This window comes from Balaenoptera acutorostrata, chromosome 1, assembly GCF_949987535.1.
Source record: "Balaenoptera acutorostrata chromosome 1, mBalAcu1.1, whole genome shotgun sequence".
Classification (NCBI taxonomy): domain Eukaryota; kingdom Metazoa; phylum Chordata; class Mammalia; order Artiodactyla; family Balaenopteridae; genus Balaenoptera; species Balaenoptera acutorostrata.
This window is the reverse complement of record NC_080064.1, coordinates 197,625,033-197,646,315: the sequence shown is the minus strand read 5'-3', so window position 1 is coordinate 197,646,315 and position 21,283 is coordinate 197,625,033. Positions and strand designations below refer to the sequence as shown.

General features: G+C 46.0%; 1 protein-coding gene across 1 annotated transcript; it reads right to left on the bottom strand.

The window, feature by feature from the left end:
- Positions 1-8,895: 8,895 nt before the first annotated feature.
- TIMM17A (translocase of inner mitochondrial membrane 17A) lies at positions 8,896-20,405 on the bottom strand. The gene is made up of 6 exons (XM_057532697.1): positions 20,334-20,405; positions 16,903-17,002; positions 16,706-16,769; positions 12,366-12,494; positions 11,526-11,636; positions 8,896-9,378 (listed from the first exon to the last, which is right to left on the bottom strand). Exons 1-6 carry the CDS (start codon positions 20,357-20,359, stop codon positions 9,293-9,295), a joined length of 516 nt encoding a protein of 171 aa, XP_057388680.1. The 5' UTR covers positions 20,360-20,405; the 3' UTR covers positions 8,896-9,292.
- Positions 20,406-21,283: the final 878 nt, after the last annotated feature.

Genomic DNA, 21,283 nt, shown 5'->3' with positions numbered 1-21,283 from the left:
GCACTGAGCCCGATTGCAAGGGTCCGGGTTGGAGGTCGCAAGCTCGGCGCTCGCCCAATTATTAGGGCCGTGTCATCCTGGGCAAACCTCCCCCAAGAAAGGGGACTCTTTCCAAGTCTCCTTGTGCACCTGTAAAACAGGAGGAATTATACTCTCTCTCGAGCTACCTGTGAGAGCTCAATCGGAAACGGCACGGGATTCCACACCGATGGGGGTCCTCCCGGGACTCCGGGCGCGCGAGTCCTTTGTCCTTCCGCCAAGGGATGGGCACAAGCACAGCACCGTTAAGGCTGGGCGTCTGCTGTGCCGCTTGTCCCCCGCTCCTGAATGGGACAGCTCTTTGGGCCAGGTGCGCACACGTGCTGCTGCTGCTGCTTCTCTCCTGTACCAGCGGCTGCAGTCGTCCTTCTGTGACTAGGAGCCACTCGACGGTGAGAGTTTTACAGATCAGCAAGGAAATGAAATTGTAAGAGACAATGTAGGGCGTTTTTCATAAAAGGAAATAGTCTCCTAGTATGTTCTTCCTAGTTTTACACTGTGAAAATACATTTTATTTCATGAAATGCTTATAGTAGATATTTTTTAATTCCATATGAGGTCAATGTTAGTTTTCTTTTTTTTTTTTTTTAACTTACTGGCTAGTGAAATCCAAAAACTTTGGAAAACCACTTTTCTGTGGCATTGAGCACAGTACTTGGTACTTATTAGTCACTCAATATATCTACCCTCAAATTATTCATTCCCTTATGCAATGCGGTTTTGTTGAGCATCTGCATACACCAGCCACCGGGCTGGGTGCTGAGGATACAATTGAAGCAAGCCTGGCACCGCCCCTGTCCTGGTGGTGCTCACGGGCCAGCTCACAATTTAACCTAGAGACAAGGAAAAAGGTCACGACAACTCCATGTGCTGTGCTGCGACCTGGGAAAAACAGGATGCTACGGGAAGCAAGGAGAGACACCAGGCCTGATCTTTCCAGGTAAGTGTTGCAGGAGGAGGAGGGCCTTTTATCCTTTTTTTTTTTTTTTATAAATTTATTTATTTATTTATTTTTGGCTGTGTGGGGTCTTCACTGCTGCGCGCGGGCTTTCTCTAGTTGCGGCGAGCAGGGGCTACTCTTCACTGTGGTACGCGGGCTCCTCATTGCGGTGTCTTCTCTTGTTGCGGAGCACGGGCTCTAGGCACACAGGATTCAGTAGTCGTGGCTCGTGGGCTCTACAGCACAGGCTCAGTAGTTGTGGCATGCGGGCTCTAGAGCACAGGCTCAGTAGTTGTGGCCCACGGGCTTAGTTGCTCCGCAGCATGTGGGATCTTCCCGGACCAGGGCTCAAACCCGTGTCCCCTGCACTGGCAGGCGGATTCTTTTTTTTGATTTATTTATTTTGGCTGTGTTGGGTCTTCGTTGCTCCACGGGGGCTTTCTCTAGTTGCGGCGAGCGGGGGCTACTCTTCGTTGCAGTGCGCGGCTCCTGATTGCGGTGGCTTCTCTTGTTGTGGAGCACGGGCTCTAGGTGCGCGGGCTTCACTAGTTGCGGCACGAGGGCTCAGTAGTTGTGGCTCATGGGCTCTAGAGCGCAGGCTCAGTAGTTGTGGCACACAGGCTTAGTTGCTCTGTGGCATGTGGTATCTTCCTGGACCAGGGCTCGAACCCATGTCCCCTGCATTGGCAGGCGGATTCTTAACCACTGCACCCCCAGGGAAGTCCCGAGGCCCTTTTACCCTTGGCTGCAGAGTCAAGCATCTGTGGAACTATGCTGCTTCTCCTTTCAGCGTTCATGTCTCCCTGGGGATAAGAGCATTCTCATCCCATCCATTCTCTTTCCTTCCTTCCGTTTCTCCTTCCCTCACTTTTGAATGCTTAGAATGCAACGTACATTGGACATTTTGAATAATGGCTGAAAATCTTCTAGAATTGATGAAAGTGTGATTCTAAGGATTTAAAAGTTACAACAAATTGCAAGCAAAAATATAAAAATAAATCTACACCTAGACATGTTTTAGTTAAACTGAGGAAGACCAAGACATAAAGGTCTTAAGAATACCCAAAGAGGGGCTTCCCTGGTGGTGCAGTGGTTGAGAGTCCGCCTGCCAATGCAGGGGACACGAGTTCGAGCCCTGGTCTGGGAAGATCCCACATGCCACGGAGCAACTGGGCCCGTGAGCCACAACTACTGAGCCTGCGCGCCTGGAGCCTGTGCTCCTCAACAAGAGAGGCCGCGATAGTGAGAGGCCCGCGCACCACGATGAAGAGTGGCCCCCGCTTGCCGCAACTAGAGAAAGCCCTCGCACAGAAACGAAGACCCAACACAGCCAAAAATAAATAAATTAATTAATTAAAAAAAAAAAAAAAGAATACCCAAAGAAAAAAGACAGGTTTCTTATAAAAAAAACGACAAATGGAAATTGGACCAAGGGCAGACCTCTCATTAGCAACAAGCCAGAAGGCATTATCTTCAAAACACTGAGGAAAAAAACCTGTCAACTTAAAACTGTATACCCAACTAAACTATCATCCAAGAATGAAGGCAAATAAATTTTTTGATGACAAAAATTCAGTGTTCACCATCAACAGACTCCTACTAAAGAACTAAAGAACTTCTAAAGGAATTACTTCAAGAAGGAAAATGAGATGAAAAAAGGAATGGTGAGCAAAAAAAGTGGGAAAATTTAAACACTGTATAAAGCAGCAATAATAAATATATATTAATAATGTTTGCATGAGGGAATCAGAATAAAATGAAAATATTAGACTAAATGTATATAAGAAGAGGGGGTGATTGAAGTTGAAGCATTCTAAACTCCTTGGGATTATCAGGAGGAGAGGGAGAGGGATAAATGTGAGATTTTTTTCTTAGGTATGCGTTTTAAGATTTTCAAGAAAATCACTTAAGGAATATAAAATGAATATAACTCACAAGCCAACAAATGGGAAAATATGTAGTATGATTTTTAAAAATCAAGGAAAAAAAGGAAATGAGCTGGAGAGGATGGTACTTACCCTAGGCTGGAGGAAGCAGAGCTCATAAATACCCAGACGTAAACTACTCGCCAGTGTTCTGGCTCACATACTGGGCATGTACCTAACAGTATAGCCTCAAACTATACAAAGCAGAAGTTAACAGAATTACAAGGGAAATGGGCAAATCCGCCAACAGAGAGGTTTACGTACCTCCCCCAGCAATTAACAGATCAAACAGACAAAAGTCATACAGACATAAAAGATCTGTACAAAAATGTCACAATCTTGACCTAATCAACACACACCAAACTTTGCACCTAACAATTAGAGAAAACACACAAAACTAACCATAGATAGGCCATGAAAAACTCGCAACAAATAAAAGAATCGATGGCACACAGAACAACATTCCTTTAATCACAATGCAATTGAGTGAAAACCAACGCTGGGAGCCAATTCTCCACGGATCACATGCGCTTCTGCACATCTTGCAGAAATGAGCCGCTGAGTGCCCTTTGTTCTGGACCATCTGGTCGAGGATGCTTGTATAGAGAGCCACTCTGAAAGACAGATGGTGACTTCCTCTGGAGCAAAGGGTATGCTCATCATAATGGTTCTCAACCAGGACCGGTTTTGCCCACTAGGAGATATCTGACAACATCGAGAGACACATTTGGTGGTTACAACTGGGAGAGGAGGTGCTGCTGGCATCCAGTGGGCAGAGGCCAGGGATCCGACATCCTACATTGCACAGGACAGGTCCCCACAACTAATTATCCAGCCCTAAACGTCCACAGTGGTAAGGCTGGTAAACTGGCTTACACCCTTCCAAGACAGAGACAGGGTCTCGCTTTGGAGCAAAGGGAAGTCACGCTCACTATCTAGTATAATAAAGGTAATGTCTCCCTCAGAGGCAAAAGCAGGAATGCTACTGCCCACTATAAAAGCTCAGGGCATAAGGAGCTTTTATATAAAAGCTCCTCTCCTATAATGCCACCCACTACCTCCCTAGGCATCCATCTGGATCCACCCATATAATCCTACCCTATGAGAAATGTTAGAGGACACTCTTGAGACAGAAGGACTATGATACCAGAGAAGAACTTGGGTCCACACAAAAGAAGGAGTGCTAGAAATGGAATCAGTTTAGATAAAATAAATCTTTTTATTTTTAGCTGCTCTAAAACAGAGGCCAGGGCTTCCCTGGTGGCGCAGTGGTTGAGAATCCGCCTGCCAATGCAGGGGACACGGGTTCGAGCCCTGGTCTGGGAAGATCCCACATGCCGCAGAGCAGCTGGGCCCGTGAGCCACAATTACTGAGCTTGCGCGTCTGGAGCCTGTGCTCCGAGAAACAAGAGAGGCCACGACAGTGAGAGGCCCGCGCACCGCGATGAAGAGTGGTCCCCGCTTGCCACAACTCGAGAAAGCCCTCACACAGAAACGAAGACACAACACAGCCATAAATAAATAAAATAAATAAATTAAAAAATAATAATAATAAAATAAAACAGAGGCCAGCAATTTTTTTTCTCTGAAGGGCAAACATGTCAGGAGTTGTGTGCCCTGAGGTCTCTGACGCGGCCGCTTAACTCTGCTGTGTCGTGTGAGAGCAGTCGCTCATAAAACGTGAAGACGTGGTATGGCTGTGCACCAATAGAACTGTATTTATGGACACCGAAATCTTCATTTCATGTCATTTCCATGTGCCATGAAACATTTTTCTTTTGATTTTTTTTCAACCCTTAGAAAAATTTTAAATCCATTCTTCACTCACAGGCCTTACAAAAAGAGGCAGCAGGGTAAATTTGGCCCTTGAGCCTTAGGTGGCTGACTTTTTCTCTAAAAGATAAGGTACTGTACAAAGCAAAACCAGCAGCAAAGTACTGTGTGTTCTAAAACTAACGCACGGGCTTCCCTGGTGGCGCAGTGGTTGAGAATCTGCCTGCTAATGCAGGGGACACGGGTTCGAGCCCTGGTCTGGGAAGATCCCACATGCCACGGAGCAGCTGGGCCCGTGAGCCACAATTGCTGAGCCTGCGCGTCTGGAGCCTGTGCCCCGCGACGGGAGGGGCCGCGATAGAGAAAGGCCCGCGCACAGCGATGAAGAGCGGTCCCCGCACCGCGATGAAGAGTGGCCCCCGCTTGCCGCAACTGGAGAAAGCCCTCGCACGAACCGAAGACCCAACACAGTCAAAAATAAATAAATAAATTAATTAATTAATTAAAAAAAAAAAAAAAAGAATACTTTAAAAAAAAAAAAACCTTTAAAAAAAAAAAAAAAAAAAAAACTAACGCACCACATGGTGGAGCTGTGACCACGCCGTCACAATCTGCAGACATTTCATATAAGAAAACAGATGGGCTTTCAACAGATGCAGCTGTAACCCACGTGTTCCAACCCTGACTCAGAAATTCACTATTTCAGGCCAATTTCACACAAAGTGTCAGATACTAAGGAAAAAAGGGAGAAGCAGATGGGATCTTTCTGATGAGCATTTCAACCTTGAAACTGAGGAAACCACTCCATTATTCCAGAAAAAGACCTAGGGAAAAATTCCTTCCTGTCTGCTTGTTTCTGCATTTATCTTGGTAATTAAAACAATTTTCATGATTTTACCTTTTATTCTGGGTTCTTGTATACCAAAATTAGTTTTAGAATATGCATTAAACATTTCAAATAGGTATTTTAAGATATTTATTAGAATCTAAACTACCTGGTTTCTATTATTTGCTAAACTTAAAAAAAAATCAATGTATAACTGATTCATTTTACTGCACACCTGAAACTAACACAACATTGTAAATCAACTATACTCCAATAAAATTTTTTTTTAAATCACATCTTATAAAGCTTATCAATGGATTTCATAAATTTCAATTTTATTAGGAAACGGGTGATAGGTGAACAGGTACACAATGGTAAAGTATTGTAAAGTTAATCATAGAAGCTAGGTGATGGGTATATGTTCACTGTGAACCTCAACTTTACAGGTTTGATATTTTCATTGAAAAAATGTTGGGGAAAAAGGTGGGGGAGAGAAAACAAAACAAACTGCTCACCATCTCCTCCTGCTGTGCAGAGTGCGACAACAGGACACGGAGAGGGGACGGGAGGCTGCAGGGGCGCTCGAGCTGGTCCTCAGACCACCAGGAACGAGCCCGCTGGATAAAGGGGGGCAGGCAGAGGACACAGCACACGAGGACGCTCTTGGGCGGTTATGAAACACCTGTGCCTGGAAACGCAGACGGCACGAGGCTTCCAGTAGAAAACCAGAGGAATGAAGTGTGCTTCCCCCTTCACCTCTCCTCACCGGCCCCCTATCTCCACACTAGACACACCACGGAGACCGAGCCACTCCGCTCAGGCCAGGCCCCAGCAGGCAGGTGGGCAGCCAGGCTTTGCCCAGAGCAGCAGCTCTCCTAAGTGCGGGACAGAGGAAGGGGGCGTCCACCAAGGAGGAGAGGGGCAAGCAGCAGGGAAACAACTGGAAAGGTTTTCGGGGTTTCTACCTGCCGTCCCACATACTGTGGAATTAAATATCAAGTTCTTCAAAAAGAACTGGTTTTCCGTCTTTTTCAAGCTTCTTCTCTTCCCCCCCACCCCTCCTTCCAGAAAATTCATCTGTAACCAAGGATTGCTTCAGATATGCTGAGTTAACCAATAAAATGGCAAAAACACGCCAGCATCACATACACACACCCGTCAGACTCCGAATTCACAAGAAAGGAACTTACTTTCCAAACCAATACGCCATTTAAGAGTTTAGGAGACCTTAAGAAATGTAAAGCATTTTATCTGCGATTCAACATGCCCTCAGCTTTGAACTGTTCTTCTGATAACATCTCCTTACATTTACTCCTGGAAGTCAAAAGAGCTACAGACTGAAAGACAAATCCCAAATACTCACAAATGGCCAATAAGCGCGGTACGTTAGTCACCAGGAGAACGCAAATCAGAACCACAATGAGATACATCACACATACTAGACTGGCTATAATGTATTTATTTAAAATAAATTTATTTATTTATTTTATTTATTTTTGGCTGTGTTGGGTCTTCGTTTCTGTGAGAGGGCTTCCTCTAGTTGTGGCAAGCGGGGGCCACTCTTCATCGCGGTGCGCGGGCCTCTCAGTATCACAGCCTCTCTTGTTGCGGAGCACAGGCTCCAGACGCGCAGGCTCAGTAATTGTGGCTCACGGGCCCAGTTGCTCCGCGGCATGTGGGATCTTCCCAGACCAGGGCTCGAACCCGTGTCCCCTGCATTGGCAGGCAGATTCTCAACCACTGCGCCACCAGGGAAGCCCCTATAATGTATTTATTTAAAGGAAAATAAAAGTGTTGGCAAGATGTGGAAAAATGGGAACCTTCATGCACTGCTGGTGGAAATGTCAAATGGTGCACCGCTGTGGAAAAGTTTGGTGCTTCTTCCAAAAGTTAAACATAGAACTACCACATGCCCCAGCAACGCCACTCCTAGGTCTACACCCAAAGGAACGGAAAGCAGGGACTCAGATTATTTGTATGCCCATGTTATTCACAAGAGTCACACGGTGTAAACAGCCCAAGTGTCCATCAATGGATGAATGGAGAAATAAAATGTGATCTCTGCATACCATGCAATATTACTCAGCCATCGAAAGGCACGAAGTGTTGGTTTATGCTACACCACAGATGGACCTTAAAACATGATGCTCGGGCTTCCCTGGTGGCGCAGTGGTTGAGAATCTGCCTGCTAATGCAGGGGACACGGGTTCGAGCCCTGGTCTGGGAGGATCCCACATGCCACGGAGCAGCTGGGCCCGTGAGCCACAATTGCTGAGCCTGCGCGTCTGGAGCCTGTGCCCCGCGACGGGAGGGGCCGCGATAGAGAAAGGCCCGCGCACCGCGATGAAGAGCGGTCCCCGCACCGCGATGAAGAGTGGCCCCCGCTTGCCGCAACTGGAGAAAGCCCTCGCGCGAACCGAAGACCCAACACAGCCAAAAATAAATAAATAAATAAATAAATAAATAAGAAAATCCTTAAAAAAAAAAAAAACATGATGCTCCATGAAATAAGAGCGACACAGAAGGACGAATATCGTACGGTTCCACTTATACGAGGTACCCAGAATAGGCAAACTCAGAGACAGCAAGTAGACCTGTGGTTACCAGGAGCTGGGGGAAGGCGGGATGGGGAGTTTCTGTTGGTGATGATGAGGAAGTTTTGGGATACACAATGGTGACTGTTACACTACTTAAATTCCACTGAACTGTACACTTAACAAATGGTTAAAATGATATGATTTCCTGTATATTTTACCACACAAAGATCGAACCAGCATTAGTAAATTAAATGCTTACTACGTACGTGCCACTGGGCCAAAATATGCGTGTGCTCACCACACCCACACGGATTTGCTCTCCGTTTCACACAGAGGCAGGCAAATGGGGAGTAACAGCCTGCCTCCTGTAAGGCCGCATGGCATCTCCACCACAGCCAGTAAAATGGCCTATTCTGAAATGCTAATCCATTTTCCAGGCCCGGCCAGACCCCAAAACACACCCTCGACGAAGATCACCTTCAGGGGACTTGCAACACGTTAAAAACAGCATGTTATTTTACTTTCCAGCATACCATAAACGCCAAACTTTTCCAGGGCTATTATGCCCTCCAGGAACCCTCTCATACAGAACTGGGTATACCAGAAGGAAGCTTTTCTGATGATTAAGAATCAAGACACAGTAGCTTCAGAGGTGAAGAGAGTTTTGTATCCGACACCCTCAAAATCAAGACGTGGCATATTTTTTTACTTGCAAGGAGAAGGCTAAGCACTTTCCCGCAGCCTTCCAGCCCAGAAGTGTTTGCTGTGGACCAATCCTTGGTGACTGCACCACGTGCAACTTTCAATGGACTCTGCATTATTTGAATTCAAGGATGAAAAGTAGAACTCTGCAACTTATCTTAATAGAAAGAGCAATCTCCTGGCGTTTTTTATTGTTTAACAGAACAAAACCAGGCAGAGAGGTCCCCGAGGAAATGATGGTCATGCTTCATTGCTGTTTGCCACTGGTCCTTCATCTTCCAAGCACTTACTGTTTTTCCTTCTAAAGATTTCAGACATTTATTTTGATCACAAACGCAATCCAAGTGTGAATAAATAAATGTATTATCTTTTAAGACCCTCCCCCGCCCCCCACGTTCCTTTAAATAGAAAAATGTGCTAAATGTCTCTTCACAGCCTATTTGGCCATAGTTGTCCCACCTACAGTTTTAAAAACAGACTGAATTTGACCTTCTGAAATCCTTCCTTGAACCGCAGCTCATTCTGTTACAGAAGTCCTGGGAGAGAGGTCCTACTGGTATTGTTGATAGTCCCCGAAAGGTGAGGATGGTAACTGGGCCGAAGGCAACTGGGAGGGGTCTTCAGCAAACGGAGGACCTGCAATTAAGAGGGAATTTAAACACCACCTGAATATTATGTAATTTAAAGGGACAAGTCTCTGTAGAGAGCAAATCAATCAACTCAGAAAAAAAAGTGCTGCATCAGAGCTGTGATCTGAATTTCTCTGTAGAGCTGCCCGATTCCCACGAGAGCGCCTTAACATATGGCAGCCTGGCGTCCCTTCTGCTCCAGAATGAGCAGCTCTCGAAGGCTATGCCAGCAAAGTCAGATGGAATAATTACAGCAAGAAACCACATGCCAGTTTTAAAGCAACTGCTGAACAAGCTGCCATATCAGGACTGGACGAATCTCCCACACCTCCTGATGTATTTTTCAGTAGCTATTTAAAATTATTTTCACAAAGTTTAAGTACCTTAGTCATGTTTCAAGAGAACTCAGTAATACAATTTATATACAACTAAGTAAGGAATGGGTCCTGAAATGGGAAGACACCCCCATCCCCTAGCTTGCACAGAACTAAGTGTTGTAGTATTTGCTTTCAAAGGATGAGACGGCCTGTGACCTAAGAAAAAATGTGGCTCTTTAAAAAAAAGACTTTAATGGGAATAATCACTCCTCTTTTCTTCAGGGAAACTGAGGCAGACTAAAAAATATCTGGAAGGAAAAGAGAAAGAGGACAGTGGTAAAGAGGGCTTTCTTTCCAACACTTTACTCCAGTGGGTTTTTTTTTTTATATTCTAAAAATATCTGTTCATTACAGAAAGCTGGAGAAGACACTGGGTGAAAAAGATAAACCAAAAATAACCATTGTTACCATTTCGATACAGTTTTATCTCGTCTTTCTGTTTTAAGAACTCTTTCATGTAAGTTAACTGGAAAAATATGATTAACTTTTCAAAGATTTTTGCCCCCGCATAGCCTTTCGGAAACACTCCTCCTGTCTAAAATAAAAAGCACTTCTTTTAGAGAACTCCTTCCGAGGAAAGAAGCCTAAACCCAAGCAAACAAGGCTAAATCCTACAAGACAGTGTGACTGAGTTCTTGTTCTATCAATTTCTGAATTTCTGCAAACATGGAACTTTTCTCATATCTTATGTGAAGTCTTTCACACTAAAGTGCTAAACTAAAAAGCAAAATAAGAAAGTGGCCATCACAACAGAGTATTCAGTGAGAAATAATGATTGAAAACAGAAGCGAGGACCGAGGGCCCAGGAGTCACCCGGGTCATCCACTGGCCACACACGAGAAGCAGGCCTCAGAACCGTGCCCAAAAGACACCGAATCTCTCGCCTGGTGCCTCAGGGAAATCAAATCGAATCGGGAGCTGTGACCTGTCCCTAACTCTATGCCGAATCCTTTCCAAGCTCCAAAAATAACTTTCAACAAGTCTCACCATTCTGCATATTTCCTTCCCCAAATGCCAGGTCAGCTCTTCCCCGCTATGATCCTCAGTGTCTTTCTGCTTCCTTCCAATGTCAAGGAATATTCCCATTTAGACAACTCAAGTTTTCTAAGTTACAAGAATCTGCACACGTTAACGGCTGAGCAGACACTCCCTGACCACGTGGTGATGGCCTGTGGACCACTAACCGCACACCACTTCACCTTCCCCTGCACCAGGCAAGAGCAACAGGAGCAACACGTTACATCACCAACTTCTCAGAAAAACTCTCCTTCCAGCCCTAAGTGACCTCCAACCACGAGTCACCTTCTCCCGCTACTTCACCTTCTTCAAGGAAGCAGCACAACCAGATGATCTCACTTATCTGTGAGCGTGTCAGCCTGACGCTCCCACGGCCCCCGGCAGCTAGAGCGGTGCCCCCCACACAGGCAGTAATAAGTTGGCGACTGACGGCCATCATTGTTCCACGTCTGCAGGGACCTTTCTTCCCGCACCGCTGAAATGATCGGCAATTTCTTAGAATGAGCAAGTGAGCACTGCTAAACCCTAAGAACTATAAGGAAAGATCGACAGCATCATCTAGGCGAAGCATTCTGTTACTGAGATTAAACACAGCTAACTGCACCCACACCTGTGCAGAGCCACGGCCTATTACCAGAATCCTCACGAAGCACGGCGTATTCATGTGTGATGCAAAGATCTCAAACTACCACATTTTAGCAGACATCGGGAAACCATTTCAAACGTCTGAGCTGTGGTGTTAGGCAGAAAGACGACTCACCGTTGGGAAACTGGGCAGAGGCAAATCTTGTCAACAAGATACCAGCTCCTTCAATGAGAGCTAGCAGAATGCCACCCATCGCGGCTGACCCAACCATGGCCACTGGTCCGTCTGAGCACATTGAGAACAGAGAGGTTACTTCAACAGAAATCCAGGTTAATGTAAGATACCATAAAGCAAAGACCTGTCCATAGGGCTCCATGCTACCCCCCGTTCCCAAACCCCCTTTCTCGCTGACCAAGACTGGGGTCAGCAAACTATGGCCCGCAGGTCAAATCCAGCCCACGGCCTGCTTGTGTAAATGAAGTTGTATTGGGACAGCATGTGCGTTCATTCACGTATTGTCTAGGCTGCGCTCATGACAGCAGAGCTGAGTACATGTGACGGAAGCCCTCACAACCCACGAAGCCCACACATTTACTACCTGGCCCTTCACAGAAGAGGGTGCTGACTCCTGGGCCCACCCACTACGCCCAAAGGAATTCTAGGTTGCTCTCTGTCCCAAAGACCCAGAAGATGGGTCTAAGCTCTTCACTCATAACAATGCTGTGTGACAGGTACGATGGTTAACTCCAGAGGCTGAGGAGAGAAACTGCCCAGTCACACAGCTAGAAAGTGGCAGAACCAGAACTTGAACTGCTCTTAACCACGGTGATCACTGGTTAGAGCCCCAGGCTCTCTTGTTCTCAACATTCCAAGTTAAGAGATCCTTTTACCTTTCCCCCCAAATCACCACATACACTCACACTATACCGAGTTACACAATGCTCAGTTTATCTACTACAGATGTCCCTAAATTCAGGCAGAGGTTGGCTTCAATGCGTGTCTCTGACTGCTTACTTCTTGCTGCCAGGATGGCTCCTGTTAAGGCACCACTCGTGATGGAGTTCCAGGGATCTTCTTTCCCTCTGACTTGAACCATACTGCAGTCAATCATGGAAAACAGACCTCCCCAAACTGCAAAGCTACCTATTTTATTTAAAAACAAAACAAATAAATTTCATTTTTTAAATTTTAGACTTTAAATGTAATAGTCAAAAACAAGCTTAAATAACAACAATCACTATACTCTTAAAACTCTCACAAACACATGCAAACAAGTTTGAATAAGCACCGAACAGGAGTCAGAATACTTATCTTTTTAATAAAGCTTGGTTTGTATTACATCAGCAGGGAAATCAGCAATGGCCCAAAGCCTAAAAGAAATAAGCCAGGCCTAAAAGAGTTGGGCTAAACCCATTCAAACCCCCTTTCAGGAGACTGTGTATCTGTTTAAAAAGTGTCCTCCTTCCTTCTTTTCTTTTACTAAAGCTTCATCTTACCTCTATTTTTCTTTTCTTCAGTCAGTGCCACTGAGCACCTGCTCTACGAAAATCACCAATGTGAACACAAAAGAAACCGGGCTATTTTGGGATGTACTACAGGCGTAAGCCAATACACATAAAGGGCAAAAGGGTGATACAAACAGTTCGAATTATGGAACCTCGAGGGAATGGGAATTACCTTCCCTCTTTCATTTCTATCCTTTACTCCTCAAGCATGAAACTAAAAGCAACCCTAAATCAGATTACTTTGCACTTTAAACTCTTCCTAAACACAGTGACTATTCTGTAAAATAAAAAACAAACACCCACACATACACATGTATAAGTACACACAAAACATAAAAAGGCAACACCAAGATTTTAATTGTCAGCATCTCTGGGTGACAGATGATAACAGACAATTTCACTGCTTTGTGCTTTTATTTTCCAAATCTTCTAAAATGAATACACATGACTTACACTCTATGAAGAGTTCTTATATTAAGATTAAAGAAAGAAGAAAAACTGCACTGAGGAGCCCTTGTCAGGTTATCCTTCACCCTCTGAAACCTCACAGCAGCAGGGGTGTGTTAATAAGGACAATAAACTGGGTTCTGCCAACTGTCTGAACCAGATCATCACCAGCACCCTTCTCCAGAGCTCACCCTGTGAGTTAAATCCAGCAGATATAACCAGTTAAAGCATGCACAAGGGACTTCCCTGGTGGTCCAGTGGTTAAGACTCCATGCTCCCAATGCAGGGGGCCCAGGTTTGATCCCTGGTCAGGGAACTACATCCCACACACATGCCGCAACTAAAGATCCCACATAACGGCAACAAAGATCCCACATGCTACAACTAAAAAGATCCCGCATGCCACAACTAAAGATCCCGCATGCCACAACTAAAGATCCCACATGTTGCAACTAAAAGAACCCACATGCCGCAACTAAAGATCCAGCATGTGGCAACAAAGATCCCACGTGCCTCAACTAAAAAAAAGATCCCGCATGCCGCAGCTAAGAAAAAGATCCCGCATGCTGCAACTAAAAAGATCCTGGGGACTTTCCAGGTGGCACAGTGGTTAAGAATCTGCCTGCCAATGCAGGGGACACAGGTTCATGCCCTGGTCCGGGAAGATCCCACATGCCGTGGAGCAACTAAGCCCGTGCACCACAGCTACTGAGCCTGTGCTCTAGAGCCCACGTGCCTGGAGTCCATGCTCTGCAACAAGAGAAGCCACCGCAATGAGAAGCCCGCGCACTGCAACGAAGAGTAGCCCCCACTCGCCGCAACTAGAGAAAGCCCTTGTGCATCAACGAAGACCCAACTCAGCCACAAATAAATAAATAAATAAATTTTTAAAAAATAAATTAATTTAAAAAATAAAATAAAAAGATCCTGCATGCCATAACGAAGATCCCACGTGCCGCAACTAAGACCCGGACGAGACAAATAAATATTTTTTAAAAATAATAATAAACTATGCCTGAGCCTCCTCCTTTTCGGTCCAACACTAATACCACATACTACATACAAATGAAATAGTCCGTCCTTCTAACTCAGTGGCTCTGTGCCTGGGAGAGAGATATGTCCAGGTGTATTAGAATTCTCTCACCAAATTCCTCAAACAAGGCTCTCCCACTCCCTCACAAGGGTCTGAACGCTCCCCACGCCAAGAATGACCGCCAGAGTAGCTACGGTGGCTGATGAGAGCGGAGACCGAGTCCACACGAAAGGGCGGCCCGTGCGGGCGGCCACAGCCAGAGCAGGGTTAGGAGGCGTCCACGGGCAGGACACTCCCGTGCATGGAGATCGGTGTGCCCACGTGGAACGGTGGCCTGTTATGGGGTGCCCTAGCCCAAGTCAGGCAAGGAGGAAAGTATTCACATGAGAAGAGAAAAGAGAATGAACCTGTGGGGCTGGACTGGAGTTAGAGGTATCAGCGTGAACCCATGATTCCTAATACATATAGATATACAGAAACATAGATATAAACTTGTGTATGTATGTGTACATGGTTAGTGTGTGTTCATATACATACAGTACATTCCTAAGAAGGCCTGGGAACAGCAATGCCCCACGGCAATGATACACTTAGTGCCCAGATTCTGGCTTCTAAGTACCATTCTCAACTAGAAGGAAGCAGGACTCCTTGGGGACGGCTGACTCTACACTCAGGCAGGGAAAGTACAAGATGAGCCTGGAACATCTTGTTCCAAACTGCAAGGAAGAGCTGGAAGCATAATGGGGACATATCAAAAGCATGTCTTATTTCCGCTATGAAAATACAAGACCTTTCAGGACACAACTATGACTTTCCCACACTGCCTTTTCCCAGGAGCTTAACTGGAAGAGCTCAGTAAACGCTCACTGAATTAACTGGAAGTGCCATCCCAGTACTTTTAAAATTCAAGACTCCATAAAGATTCCTCAGTAGTTTCCTTAAAAAGGCTGACCCCAATTCACTCACACCACAACCTACTCTTCCTCTGTTTCACCCTGATTGTTTTTTAACCAAACCTTTATTCTTAGACTAGTTTCAGAGTCACAGCAAAGCTGTGAGGATGGCACAGCCCCCACGTACCCCACACCCAGTCTCCCCAGCATCTAACATCAGCACCGTGCATTTGTCACAGCAACCCAGTATTGACACATCATTAACTGACGTCCATACTTAATTCAGATATCCTTAGTTTTTATGTCCTTCTTCTGTTTCAGGACATCTCATAACATCTGGTAGTCATACCTCCTTAGGCTCTTCTTGGCCGTGACAGTTACCTGATTGTTTTTTTTATTCACTGAAAATGCATGTGATAGAAGCAGCCTCTCAAGAAACCTGTTAAAACCTGTATGACTTCTGCATTTATCATAGGTTCAGGGTTTGGTGTGTACTTTTTTTTTTTTTTTTTTTTTTTACTACTTATCACTCTTAAACAACATGGTAACCATTAAAACAAAGGAAAATTAGTCACTGTTTACTTTCCAGGGTGTACAATCATTACAGAGAGAAAAACAGGAAACAGATACACCATCACTTCAACCCTCGGAGCCTCAATTTCCTCATCTGGAAAATGGAGATAATAGTACTCACCTCCTGTGTTGCTGTGAGGACTAAATAAAATAATCCTGTAAAACACCTGGAGTGCCTGGCACGTGGCAGGCACTCAATAAACAACAGACATTGGCTACTATCTTCTAAAGAAAACAAATGCTATAAAAAGAGAAGATTATTTCTTCTGATGCACAAAATCACTAAGGAACGACCGAAAGTGCTAAGCCCATTTCATGTGTTATATGTGGTCTCTTCAGCCTGACTGTATGTTTGCAAGCAAATATAAGCTCCCAGCTTTCTTACTCTCTCCTCTCCCAGCTTCTGAGTTGCCAAGCTTAAAGAGTGTGATGAACATAATCGTTCTCCACCTTCGCACTGACCTCGGCACCATGTCCCAAAGCTAAGCCTGGAGGGAGCCCCACCCGTTCCATCAATCCCTAGCACACACCCTAACGCTTCTGCTCACATCCTCCTCAGTTTCATGCTAACCCAGAAGTTATCACTCCTGACCCTCACAAACCGAAGCTGCAGACACACTGTCTGGATAAGAGGGGAAAATCAAATGAAACCAAGCAAAAACAAAACCCCACTGAGCTTCTGAAGGACAGATTTTCAAATGGATGCAACAATTCAAGTTAACTTTCCAAATAAATCATAAATCAAGCATTCGCATAGATACTAACTTGTGACAAGCTGTTATTTAGACCAAACTAAAATCACTAACTGGTATAATCTAAAAAAGAAGAAAACAAACCAGAGTTTCATCTTCAAAAGAATAGGAAAAAAATCATCTGAAGTACAAATGGCAACATTCTGCTTACCTCCCAACTGTGGGGCCCTGGTTCTAACGGCTGTCAGACTCCCTCGCAGTCTGTGGTTTACTCCCTATAAGGAAACAAAAGGAAGCAACCAAAAATACATTAGGAGTCTAACACACTTCCAACCCACTGATGGGGCCCAAGTGACATTAGCAAATGGGTCTCAAGTAATGATGACATGAGACCATTCACCCACTTACCACCGGAGAATTGCGAAAACCTTTGATTGCTTGAAAGATCCCACCACCTATGGTTCCCATCGTAAAGGCCCCACCACAGTCGTCCACAATGCGCCAGGGGCTAAGAACAGAAAAGAGAGAGAAAAAAAAAGATGAGCGTATTTCTCATTTATAAACCATAAAACCCTCTTTGTTAATAAGGGATATAAAACAGATTCCAGGGCAGGGCTCACTGCAACCAGTAACATCTGGCCCATAAAATACAGACAAAGATTAAGGATTCTAAACAGATCCACATCTATTCAGCCCAAGTCTTCTAAGCTACAGGGAATGGAACTGGCTTCAACTCCCTACTGTTCACAGCACTTTATTCATTCACTCAACTACTAGTGCATCTATTCCAAGGCACCGTGAAAAGCAAATAAACAAGCATTAGGAAATTACACTATAATCAACGGTGACCCAGTCGCCTGGGGATCAAGGAAAGCTCTCCAGCTGTAGCAAAATTTAAAGCTGAGACCCAAAGAATAAAGTTTCAACAGGCGCAGAAGAAGACACATTATTTAAATTTTAAAACTTCTTTTTGGGTTTACTGAGTCCAAGTTAGCATTTGGAACTTAAGTTTGTATCAGATCCACTTAACACACTGGTAACCTCTAACATCTGATAATTGGAGGTTAAATGTGTACACCCGGCTTCCAAATGCAGCACCCTAACTCATGCAGCACAATGACATGAGTAATCTGATCAGTAGAACAGAACCACTATTCTAGGAATCTGGCTTATTAAAAAGTCTGTGAATGGGAATTCCCTGGCAGTCCAGTGGTTAGGACGTGGCACTTTCACCTGTGGTGGCCTGGGTTCGATCCTTGGTTGGGGAACTAAGATCCCGCAAGCCTCGCGGCATGGCCAAAGAAAAAAAAACAAAAACAAGTCTGTGAATAGTTCAATTCATAAATGTCTTTTCCAGTGTCAAGGGTAAAATGCTGTACCGACCCTATGGGCAATCCAACTGCTCAAGTAAACGTGTGAGTTCAAGCGCACCGCTGCTGCTGAAGAATCTGAATACTAAGTAATTTCTCACTTTGCCAGATCGATACCAAACACCTTGTCCTTTCCAAGTCTAACACAAATCAGGAGCTTGTACAGAATGACGATCTCATGCAGCAGATGTTCCAACTGTCAGCCTGATGCTTCGGGGCCTTGCTACCCAAGGCTTGCTTCCTGCAGGCCTAAATGCAAAATCAGCAACACCTGGGAACTCATTAGAAATGCAGGCTCTGGGGAGGTCCCACTCAGGACCTACTAAATCAAGAGTCTACAGCTTAACACAATCCACGGGTGACTTGATTTCACTTTAAAAGTTTGAGAAGCAGTGCTCTGAGAGACTAAAAAGGATTAGGAAAATTTCTTCAAAATGGTAGAAACATTAATAGAAGTAAAGAGATAGGGAATTCCCTGGTGGTCCAGTGGTTAAGACTCGGTGCTTTCACTGCTGGGGCCCAGGTTTGATCCATGGTTGGGGAACTAAGATGCCACAAGCTGCGTGCTGCGGCCAAAAAAAAAAAAAGTAAAAAGGAAAGACAAAGGAGAGTCACTAACTCTAAACGATCGAACCTAAATGATCCTACAATCAGTTAGAATGAAAACGAGTATTTAAAAAATCAGTAAAGAACAGCAGGATTCAGATCAGAGAGCAGCCACAGTATTCCAAGAGAGGCCGTCCAAAACAAAGGCAAGATGGAAATAGTTTCTGAACTAAGTCTGGCTAAATCAAGGTTCCTGCAGGGAAGTGATGGATACAGAAAAAGAAGGTTGAAGCCAGACTCTAAATGTAAATGCCAGACAAATACAGGGCAACAGGGAACCAATAACTAACCACAAGATTAAAGTTATCATTTATTAAGTATCAACTATGCTTTAGGTGCCTTATAGTGCAAATAACCTGATTTTCAAGAAAGCTAGCTTACTTTCTTATAGACTCCCTAATCTTTCAACTTTGCAGAAGAGTATTCCTGTCTCCTCTCCATTTTACAGATGAACAGAGGACCAAGGTCATATAGGTAATAACTGGTAGAACCAATTTAAATACAAAATCTAGTACGCTAAAGGCCCCAAATTCTTTCCACTATATCCTATAGACTAGGGCTTCTGAAAAGAAAACACATGATTAAAAAGTATTTAGGACGATTAAGTACCTATGATGTATTAAAAAGGACTGAAAAAAAGGAAAGCAATTAGGAAACTACTGTAGAAGGCATTAAGGCTGCCAGGTAAGATGCTGACAATAGGAAATGAAAGGTGGAAGGTTTGAAAGAATTCAGGTTGCCTATGGCGTTGGGGCGGGTGCAGAGGGAGGAGACAGATGCTTATAGTTGGAGCTCGGATGACTTCATAAAACAGGGTAGTCCAGAAGATCAAAGCAGTTTTGAGTATAAAACCAACCAGACAACTGACTGTACTGCTTCAGGACATATGTACTGAGAAAGCAAAGGGGCCACCTAATGAAGTAGTAGATGAAAATTTATGATTCCCATAACATCTTTAACCCAAGAAAGTCAAGTATTTTCCCCTCTTGCCAACCTGCTTCACGATATCATAGCCAAGAGCAGGTGACAACAGCAGCATACAGCATGCTGAGTCCCGCACACCTGAGCACAACCCAGGAAGGGGGACCACTACCTTTGGAGAAGGTAAATTTAAACAGTTGGGAGGCGCTGAAACATGCACTCTGTGTCTTATTACAGGGAGGAAAAAAAGCACAAAGCAGGCAACATGGCTAATGCTGGCAAGGTCAGAATGTAAAGCCCTGGGCCTTTTCACACAGCTGGAGAACACCTTCGTTCTTGCTCTTACAAAAAACACAGGTGATTAACCCAAAAAACAAGATTTGATTTTTCACTCACGACCTCCGAAGCCTTAAACTGTGTGCGTGCCTGACTCCTCTATGCTTTCATTCCTGAGACCGACCGAGCGCGGGGCAGAGACCACCTCCCCTCGCTAAATGCCGAATGAACAGAGCCCCGTCGCCGGCTTTTCGAGAACACACGCTACTCTCCCCGTTTCCCCGACCGCGCCGCCCCTCCCCCACGGGGAAACCCCAGCCCGGACCACGGCCGCCGCGCCCACGCGGACCCTCCCCGGGCACCGCCTCCTCCCCACGCAGGCCGAGCCGCCCGAGCGCAAGGAGGAGCCCAAAGTCGCCGGCGGGCAGAGGGGCTGCTCCCGACCCGCGGGCCGGGCAGGGGCCGGGGCCACACAGCCGAGACGGGGCGCCCTCGAGTTGCCGCAAGGTCACCTGGCGCGGCCCCCGCGGCCCCCGCTGACTAGCCGGCTGCTCACGCCCGGGTGCCCACGGCCCCCGGCGCTGCCGAGCCCGCGGCTGAGAGCGGCCTCGCTCCGGGGGCCGGGCAGGGGCAGAGGGGCAGGCGGCGGGCGGCGGGCGGACTCACCAAGGCTCGCGCGCGTACTCCTCCATCTTGACTCCGCCGCTCCGCGATGCCGGGCGAGCGGGGCGGGGCCTGGCCCGGCGGCGGAAGTGATCCCAGGCGGAGGGCGTTAGACTGTGCGGGGATTGGCTCGCCGCCTCCTCCCGCAGCCAATGGGAGCCGGGGATAGGGCTGCGGGGCAGAAGGCGGGGCTCCGGGCGGAAGGCAAGGCTCCGGGCGGGGGCGGGGCGCCCGGGGCCCCCAGGTGCGGAGAGGTACCCATCACTGAAGCTGCGGGGCCAGGCGGAAGACAAACCTGGTGTTGCTCCGCTAGGGTTCCCAGAACTTCCGAACACGTTTCTTTGTTCTAGTACCTGGCTGTCAAGTGTGGATTAAATGCTGCCTACTTCGTCAGAGTTGGTGAAGCCCCACCGACTACCCGGAGCTCCTTTAGGGCAGGCGGTGCCCGAGTCCTTTAGAGTCTCGGGGCCGGACTGTAGTGGATGTTGCATAAATGTTTGTGAACATCTGGGGCGCCGTGTCCCGTGGGGGCCCTCGACGTGGGGGACAGCGACAACGAAGCCTCTTTCAGACCTCACTCCAAATGATCACCGGGAGACGTGAGGGGTGTTTAGCTCAGAGAAGAGGTAGCAAAAGGCTGGGGACCCCGGGCCCTTTCAGCGTGCAGGCAGCAAAACCTGTCATGTGACAGCTGCTACGGGAGCTCTTCCCCATCCTGCACTTTTGAGGTTGACTTTAAAACTTGTATATATTTATTTCCTGGGAAAGTTAGTGTAATAAATAATAGGAAACTGCAAGGAAGAGTGACGTTCCCTCCAAAATCTTGGAAATAAGGTGAGCAAATAAACTGAGCCTCCGTAGAACCAAATGAAGACTGTCAGCAAAATGTGTCTCATACTGAAAAGAACAGTTCAAAGCAGTCCTGCGATTTGGATGCCTAAGTCCAAGAGGGC

Coding starts and splice junctions, on each gene's coding strand:
- TIMM17A (XM_057532697.1), bottom strand. CDS start 20,359: ATGGAGGAGTACGCGCGCGAGCCTTG. Junction 17,003..20,333: donor GAGTACGCGCGCGAGCCTTG/GTGAGTCCGCCC, acceptor TTCTGTTCTTAG/CCCCTGGCGCATTGTGGACG. Junction 11,637..12,365: donor AGCCATCCTGGCAGCAAGAA/GTAAGCAGTCAG, acceptor CAATGTGCTCAG/ACGGACCAGTGGCCATGGTT.